The sequence below is a fragment of the Eptesicus fuscus genome, chromosome 1 (assembly GCF_027574615.1).
Source record: "Eptesicus fuscus isolate TK198812 chromosome 1, DD_ASM_mEF_20220401, whole genome shotgun sequence".
NCBI classification, from domain to species: Eukaryota; Metazoa; Chordata; class Mammalia; order Chiroptera; family Vespertilionidae; genus Eptesicus; species Eptesicus fuscus.
The window spans coordinates 92,635,257-92,644,272 of NC_072473.1; the positions used below are offsets into that span (position 1 = coordinate 92,635,257).

General features: G+C 50.5%; 1 protein-coding gene across 3 annotated transcripts; it reads right to left on the reverse strand.

The window, feature by feature from the left end:
• Positions 1-284: 284 nt before the first annotated feature.
• HMGB3 (high mobility group box 3) lies at positions 285-7,758 on the reverse strand. 3 transcript variants are annotated; one of them, XM_008158710.3, is made up of 5 exons: positions 7,646-7,758; positions 2,866-3,020; positions 2,355-2,494; positions 1,736-1,910; positions 285-1,286 (listed from the first exon to the last, which is right to left on the reverse strand). In XM_008158710.3, exons 1-5 carry the CDS (start codon positions 7,689-7,691, stop codon positions 1,137-1,139), a joined length of 666 nt encoding a protein of 221 aa, XP_008156932.1. In that variant the 5' UTR covers positions 7,692-7,758; the 3' UTR covers positions 285-1,136. The 3 variants fall into 3 exon arrangements, with proteins under 3 accessions (XP_008156932.1, XP_008156930.1, XP_008156931.1); XM_008158708.3 differs by lacking the exon at positions 7,646-7,758 and adding an exon at positions 5,216-5,290; XM_008158709.3 differs by lacking the exon at positions 7,646-7,758 and adding an exon at positions 5,026-5,091.
• Positions 7,759-9,016: the final 1,258 nt, after the last annotated feature.

Genomic DNA, 9,016 nt, shown 5'->3' on the forward strand with positions numbered 1-9,016 from the left:
ATAGGTAGTAGTCAGCCTTAATCCGAACCACCCACCTTCCTGCACCTCTAAAGGCTTCTAAACCTTGCCTGTGTCATTATCTTAGCTCCTACATTCAATAGTTCAGACTTAATCTTGACGCCATTCAGACAAACAAAATCATGCAGTAACTTCAAGTAGCTCTCTTCAACTCGTCCTAAGTTACCAGATTTACAGGGAGGCTAGTCATCAAATACAGTGGAGTGGGTTGTTTTACCATTAAGACTGCTATGAGTCAGAAATTTAGTGTTATAATAGAGAACAGCTTAAAAAATGTAATACTGTTTTTATTTAACTTCAAAAACATTTCAGCATTCTAAACATACAAAAATTAACAAAACGTTGCAAATTGTGTTTAGTACAGAAGGTTCTTGAACTTTCATTGATGCAGTGACTCTTCACTTTGTTGACAATGAAGAGTTGTAGTTTGTTTTAAAGCAAAGTTTAAAACTACCACACAACTAAAATCGATCCAAATACTTCTCATGCCAGCTGACCCCCCCTTTTTCCACAGCTAAGAATGGCAGGATGCTATGTCACTATATACAAAAACAAGACAACCTGAAGCTAAATGGATGCCCACTGCAGTGTCCACAGGTCCAGCCTCACAGTGCACGCCCTGAGCTACAGCCCCTCCAAAAGGCATCTTCCTCACAGCCTCAACGCCAAGCAAAGAGCATCAAGAGCTTGTCTTGGTTGTTTGTTTTTTTACAAACTATAGATATGTACAGTTGAGAACTCAGGATTTCTAGCCAATAACCAAATAGGTAACACCACCTTACAGATTAAAAAAAAAAAGAAAATGCCAGAAACATCTTTAAATGCCTTGTCACACCAACAGCAAAGTGCACAGAGTGAGAACACGAGAGCCTTTTCATTTTAAAAATGTTTGGAAATATGTACAACTTTGATACAGTTTCTGGGTGCTCCGGACACCCATGGCCACTTCATGTAAACCACTGACAATTTCTAGAGCACTTTGAGAGACTACATATGATCATGATCCAATTGTGTGATTAATCCTACTGAGGGCAACAGACACCTCTCAAATAAGCTGTGTCAATTACGGCGCTCCCCTACACTAAGGTATTCACAAGGAGACAGATAAACAGTTTTTTTTATTCATCCTCCTCCTCCTCCTCCTCCTCTTCTTCCTCCTCCTCTTCCTCCTCCTCTTCTTCATCTTCTTCTTCCACCTTTTTCCGGGCAACTTTAGCGGGACCCTTTGCACCATCAAACTTGCCTTTAGACTTATAGTCGGCGACATCCTAGAAAGAACAGGGACACATTCCAAATAAGACCAGCTCTCCTGCAGCTATTTTAACATACGGTGAAAACATGCTGTCCCTGCCTCAGAATAAGAAAGCTGGAATTCAAAAACAGTACAGGGCTGCTACTTGAATTATTTGTTTCCTGATACACATCTGGTTCTCAGCCATTCAAATTTAAAAGGTAATGGGTGATCAAGTAGCCTTTAAGTCATGTTATAGTACTATCAAATCCTATTCCAGTGGCATCCCATGTTATCCAATTTTTTAAGCCTGTCTGAAGTTCTCCAAAATAAAAGATCAGAAGCCAGAACATCAGCACACATAGCTGATCTTGAGTGGAGATGGGCCCTCACATGCCCAGCAAAGCAGCCTTCCACCCCACAAACCCTCACATCTGGGACAGCTGATTTCTCACCAGCCAGAGCGCACACTCTGGCCCACCTCACCTTCTCATACTTCTCCTTCAGTTTTGCAGCCTTATTGTTGTAAGGCTGCTTTTCACTGTCACTTAAGTTATTCCACATCTCGCCCAGCTTCTTTGCCACATCTCCAATAGAAATTCCAGGGTTTGTGGATTTGATCTTGGGGCGGAATTCCGAGCAGAAAAGGAAAAATCCAGACCTTGGGGGAGAAAATTATATAAAGTAGATGAGAATGTTCAAAAAGTGAGCTTCAGTCAAAATCCCATGTTCCTGAACCCACACACTTCCTATCACTCCTCCCTAGAGTGAAGAAATGGGTGATACCATATACAGTGTTTCAAAGTTGAAGGTTATAGAATGTTTAAGCTGCTTTAGAAATATATAGTGGTTTCTCAGTCTCTCAGTTACTGGGCAAGGGGTAGAGAATGTACCTAAGGATCCTGACACCCCAAACTAGGCTGCCTGCTTTCCAGTGGAAAGGTCAACAGGCAACTACCAAGCACACACAGCTCACCAACACCTCAGGCTCAAAGTACAGAATATTTTACAGAGGTATCCTGACATTTTTAGGTATATTTTTTAAAATATCTTTCAAGCAGAAGGAAAGCTCTTCATGGTTGTCCTGAATCCTACAGTCACTTACGGTGGCCTTTTGGGGGCATTTGGGTCCTTCTTCTTCTTGCCTCCCTTAGCTGGTCCATAATCCTTCATTTCCCGATCATAGCGTACTTTATCTGCCTTTGCCATCTCATCAAATTTAGATTTCTCTTTTGCCGACATTGTCTGCAAAAAAACAGGACCTGATAAACTCCTCAATGCAGTGAATACATACCTTTTCAGTTATCCTATAATTAAAGTGGCAGCTGCCATAACCACTTGGAAAAGGGGATGAAAGCCTTAAACCCTTGTAGAGTCTTTGTGTGTGTGTGTGGGGGGGAAGAAAACAAAACTTATCGGGAGGAAAACAAAGCTGTGGGTTAACCCCCCTAGTAGAATCTTAAACAATAAAAGCACACATACAAAATCCTAAAAACAAGTAAAATGTGTCTAAGTAAAGAGGAAGAAAACAGCCACCTGGGGCTACTCTAAAGGTAAATAACACCAAAGTATCAAATCCAACTCAGACTAGCTTGAAGGATACAAAGCAAAAATACCTTCCACCTTTCAGAGCACTTCTTAGAAAATTCTGCAAAATTGACTGGAACTTCTGGGTTTTTCTTCTTATGTTCCTCTCTGCATGTCTGCACAAAGAAGGCATAAGCAGACATTTTGCCCTTTGGCTTCTTGGGATCACCTTTAGCCATCCTGACTGTGATGGATGAAAGAAAGAGAAACAAAGAAAAACAAATCCAATGAACAGAATAGAACTACAAGATATAACAAAGGCAGGGTAAAATTAAAATTAATGTTGCTCTTAGGATCCCCCCCCCCCTGCCCCAAATGCCTGATGCCACTGGCAACCAAAGACAGACTGGGGAGAAAATCAGCCTCACTGTCACTTGTCATTTAACTTTTGACCAGCATGAAGTGCACAGGTTTCCGAGTTACTTCTCTAAGAGTAGATCAAGTTCTCCAAATGGAACAGACCCAAGTGGGGTGGCTCAGCTCTACATTCCGATTCAGAAATGCTATGTTTTGGAAACTGCAACCACAGTGGGGAGGATACATTTGTAGGCGGTACAGGCTGATGATAGAAGCTTGAAACCAACGACTTAAAGCTAGCTGGTCATCTATTTTACTCCCATGTTAGAAACGAAAATACTGTCAGTGCTGTTAAACACAAGATCAAAGCAGAACTGTAAATAGGGAAATTTTTATATTTCAGTATTTTTGCTGCATTTTGACTAATAAAAATGGCTTTTACAAGAATGGTTATACAGGAAGTGAGCTGATACCCCTGGACTATTAGTTCAAATCTGTCTCTTCGTCATTATCTAAAGGGGCAGGGGATACAAAAAGAGCTAAGTCTTGCTCATCTGTAAAGCGGAATGCATGTCCAGCCAGAAATACTTTGGAGAAAGTTTCCAAATAAAAATGCATCTGTGGCGTGTCATAGTCCCTTTCCCACCCCCCCAGCTTCCCGCCATCTTTTCCTTTTCCCACACCCAAGGTCATCATGTAAAACTAAAGCACTCCCCTTTGCGGGGACCGACCCAGGGGCTGCATTAGGGCTCCACAGTGGCTGTGCGGGTGGCGCAGAACAGAACACAGGGGAGCCTCCGGCCGGCAGTGGGCAGCCAGACTCGGCCAGTGCTGGGTCACCTGGACACCCATAATTCACCTTCCATTTTGTCAAAAGCTTCCTGATGAAAGAAAGTGCCCCTGAAATCCACCGTTGTCTCCCCCGAGGGAGGCGCCAGGCCAGGGACAGCGATGGCAGCCGCGCTCCGGAGGCACGGAGCCTGGCCGGCAGCGGCCGCAGTGATGGTGGCGACCGCCTTGCCTGGAGCCCGGCATTGCTAAAATGGCTGATCCGCCAGCAGCGGGCACAGGCGTCGGTGGCGAACAAAGCGGTCCGGGCCCCGCCACCGCAGCCGCCGCCCGCTCGCCGGCCCCCACCCCGCCCCGCCCCGCCCTGAGCGCCCGGGGGCGCGGGGCTGCGGGGGCCGGACCCCCCCCCCTCGCCGGCGCGGGGCGCATTCCTCGGGATAACAAAGGCGCCCGTGCAGCCATGACGTTCGACAGCGCTGGGGCCCGCGGCAGCGCCCCTGGCCCTTCACGCCACCAGACCCTGGCCGCGGGCGCCGGGACCAAGGCCAGAGCCTGCCCGGGAGCCCCGCTGCCCGCCCAGCCCGTCTGTCCACCCCTTGCCAGGGCCCATCACGCGCCAGCCATGTTAGCGGCGGCGACGGTGGCTGCGCCGGTGCCCCACGGGCAGGCGAAGAGCGGGGGCGGCCGGCCCGCCTCCCCCCTCCCGGACCTCCGTGCGCTCCCGAGACGGCCATGTTAATGCAGAAGCAGCAGTGCAATCCGCGGGCCCGCACGGTGCCCGGCAGAGCCCAACGGCGAAGTTTGCTCACGCCGCAGCCCCCCGCGGGCACCGGCTGCCCGTAACCCGCGGCGTCCGTCCCGGGCCGGGGAGAACCCTGCCCCCTTCCCAATGCCGCCTCCTGGCGCCAGGACCCACGCCACCGGAGCCCGCAGCCGCCCCAGTTCGCGCTGCCTCCGCCGCCGCAGCTGCCCCAACATCTGGCTTCAGGGGGCCTGAGCCCCGCGGCGCGGCCCCGGGTGGTGGCAGCCGAGGTTGGCTCAAGGAAGGGAGCCCTGCGCAGACAGTGGGGAGCTCGGAATGAAGCACTGGAAAGTTGAAACACCTGAATTGCTTCTTCCTTCCCAGTCACCTAGGTAGAAGGAAGGTGGAGGGGGCGGGAAGGGCGCGGGGAGGAAAGGCAGGAGGCGGTGGCAGCGGGAAGCGCTGGCGGCTGCACGAGCTGGAAACTTGTGCTGGCGCTGCGGTGGCGGTGGCGGCGGCGGCGGCAGCGGGCGCGGGCGGAGGAAACGTACCTGTATTGTTCGCTAGTCTGGGCAGCGCAGGGCACGACGCGAGGCTCAGAGCTCCCCAGCCTCGCGCTAGCTGCCTCCACGAGAGCCGCCTGATTGGCCAGCGGGCTCCGCCGTTTAAAACAACCTCCTTGCCCGGCCATTGGCTGCGGGCCTCATGCATATTAAACAGGCGCGGGCGCCCATTGGGCATGGCCTCTGGGATCATTCATTCAAACAGAACTACCCGCCGGCGCTGGCTGCAGAGGCAAAACAGAGCTTTCCCACCCCCCCGAACCCCCTCCTCGACCTGAGCTGGGACTTCAAAGGACTTTGGAGAGGTGGCCCCGCTACTCCCCTCGGCCTTGGCCTCTGGCGTGGGATGACAAGGTCGAGTCCGGCTGCGCTGCCCTCTGCTCCCGCTGCGCTGCGACCTGGGCGCCCTCGCCTCCCACTCCTGGCCCCCAGGTAGCCCCCAACCCTGGAAAACCTCCGGAGGCGAACGGCGAAGGTCGAGGGTCCTCCACCTCTGCCCAGTCCTGTCGCGGTTCCGCGGCCGGGGTCTTGCCCGCAGCTCTCTCCTTGATGACAGTGGAAGGCAGCTGTTCGCATAGCAAGACCTCGGGGTTTCAGTACTGGGATCCCGCTGCCCCCGGCCGCTCCTCCCCGCCCCCCCCCCCCCCCATAAAAAGGGACCTGAGTCCGCTCCTGTGGATCCTGCTCCACTAGGCTCTTTGCATTAATTGCCAGAAAATCTGTTTGTGCTTGCAGTATCGGAAAGAGCGAGCTAGGTGGGCTAAGAGGCGGAAAACGGAGTTTGGCAAAAGCAGACAAATCGTGAGAAATTGTACTAGTAGTTCTGTGCTTAGGGAGTCACTTCTTCCCTGCCTCGGTTCAGGCCCACATTCCTTCTGCTCTCCTAACACACACCCTGGTGAAGAATTAAAGTTCTTGGAATGTACAAATGGGATTTGACTTGACTTGGCCTCCTCAGCGTTGCCACTGGCTAGTGGTATGGCCTTGAGCAAGTGACATATTTTAGGGGATTCAGGCAATGGTTTTCAAAGTGTGTGTGTGGTGCGGGAGACAGTGTCACCTCTAAGGGATGTTTGAAAATGCCCATGACTGGGAGTTGTTGCTGGAATTTAATAAGAGGAGGGGATGGGCAGGAGTGTTAAATGTCCTGCATTGGGCAGAGAGTCATACAGAAGAAAGAAATGCCCCACTACAAATGCTAATGTCAGCTCTATTGAAAAATATTGGGGGGCCTTTCCCTCTGTGAGCTTCCTGAAAGAAAGAATGCATGAAGGAAGGGGTGAGGAAAAGGTACACATTTTATGGATTGAAATTTGGAAGAGGCACATCATGAGTTCTAAGTTTCCATTCCCAAACACTTTGAACCACCAAGATAACCAGCTATTTATAATTCCCATATTTAGAAATGAGATCAGAAGATGAGTTTTCCAAATGCTGTTTCCAGAAACTGGCTGAGTTTGAGGTGTTTGAGGGAACTGACCCCATAAGGCAACTGCCTCCCCATCCCCACCCAGCTCTTGCCAACTCCTCTGAGCCTCCTGGGCAAGCTGGAACCGCTAGGCTTCCATCATCAGGGACCCAACTGAGACCAGAAGCCAAAAATAGTGCTTCTTTGATCAGAGCCGACAGGTATGAAGTCACTTTCCTAAGTACCCAATTTACAGACCCTTGGGAATGTGGATATCTTAAGGCCTTAATGGTTACCTACCTTAATGGTTACCTACCTTCTGCTCACATATCTTCACTCACAGAGAGCTTGCCACCTACCTTATGGGCTGTCGTTTGCATCTTGAGCAATCTCTGAACCTTGGGGTCACCACCCTACACACAATCCCACCCCTCACCCTTCAGAGATTTTCTGGCAAAACAGGCCTTTTCTCCAGCCAGATAGCTCCAGCTTCTTCTACTACCAGGTCCCCAAGGTCTAACCTGCCCAGGCCTCTTCCCTCCACCCTTGTCTCTGCCCTTCCCAAAGGAGAGCAGGGTCTCCACATATGATCTGACCAACACCTTCCCTCTGCCATAGTGCCCTACCCTCTATGTTGTTAGGCCTTCCTAGGCTAGAGATGCAAATTGGGGTCTCAGGTGGGACCCAGCCACCGCCCAGCATCCTGGCCATGCTGGGAAGCTGTACTTACCAGTTGTCAGGCACCAAAGCCCACCAGACACTATTTGGTAGGCCCACCAGGCACTATTTGGTAGGCCCCTGAGTGGATGGTGAGGGTCACAGCAGCATATATGTTCACATTCACACCAGGCACACACACAACATTCCCAGAGGCAGAGAGGAGAAGGCCGACCCAGAGCATAAGAGTATCTCCCAGCCAGAAGAGACCACATAGTAAGTGGTGTCCAGAAACCCCCCTAAAAACCCATTCTTCCCCACCCACTGCCACAGCCCTACCCATGGGTACATACTTCGAAGAACGAAAGGTCTGCGCTTATTCGAAGGAACGATTTCCATCTCTCCTCCTGAAAAAGCTCCTCCTTTCTTCAAGCTGAAGCACTAGGCCTGAAGCTCAAACCTGTGGTTGCCGTCAACAGAACTTCACAGAACGTGATTATGACATCACTCAGTGGGCATATCCTAGACCTGAAAATGGTGGCTATGGTTCCCTACTTCTGCCCCCTGCAAACACATGTCACCCCAAGTCTCCATGTCTTCTTCAGGCCCAATCTCTATGATTCCTCCATCCCTTTCCCATTAGCCTCGATTGGAAGGCTCCTCACAGCCTGGTTTTCTCCTCAGTGCCGCTTGTGTGTGGCAGCACACCTAAGCAAAATCTGTGGCCTAGCGGGTTCCTACCTCAAGAGAAATTCATAATTCAATTCCATGTACATATATTGAATGCCTACTAATACATAACAGAGGGGAGATTAAGTGAAGTAGGGGTGGGGCTACAAGGCAGGGGCAAGGCAGTGACTTTGGGCTCTGATTTCCTGGTGTACCTTCTGCCATGTCACTTCATTTCTTCCAGCTTCAAAGGTGATTTCACCCACCTTACCCACCCCAGCCACTGTCCAGTCTGCTTGTGAGGGAAGGTATGAGTGAAGCTGGTCTGGGTATCACCAGTAAAAGGCCACCTAGGGAAGGGCTAAAGGCCAATCTGGAAGGTGAAAAAAGTGACCGAAAGTCAGGGGTGCCTGGGCAAGTTCTGGACTCAGAGACCCCAAGGCAGGCTGCCTCCTCTGTCTGTAGCAAAGCTCAGTGCCCAATGATGGCTTTGGGGTAGTTTCAACTGGTAGAGGCTCTGGACCTCTGCCCTGGTCCTCCCTGGAAAGTACTTTAATCACACACACCATTTACCTGTGAGGCCCAATCCCAGGCCAAGCCCATCACACAGGGGGACCTCGAACCAGAACCCTGTAAGCTTCTTGGCTACCTGGAGAGATTAGGAAAACATTGAAATTCAATAGGGCCCTACCTGGTTTGGTTCAGTGGATAGAGTGTCAGCCTGTGGTCTGAAGGGTCCTGGGTTTGATTCCAGTCAAGGGCACATGCTGGGGTTGTGGGCTCGATCCCCAGCAGGGGGCGTGCAGGAGACAGCCAATCAATGATTCTCATCATTGATGTTTCTAATGTTTCTATCTCTCTCTCTCTCTCTCTCCCTCTCTGAAATCAATATATATATGAAATTAAATAGGAAACAGGACAAAGAATGACAAATATTATTTAAAGATGTTTTTGGTTCTTGCTAGTTCAAGAGCCTTCAAAAGATGAAAAAGATTCTCCTCATTCAACTAAAATGAAGTATCTGGCCTGGCCAGCTTGGCTCAATGGTTGAGCGT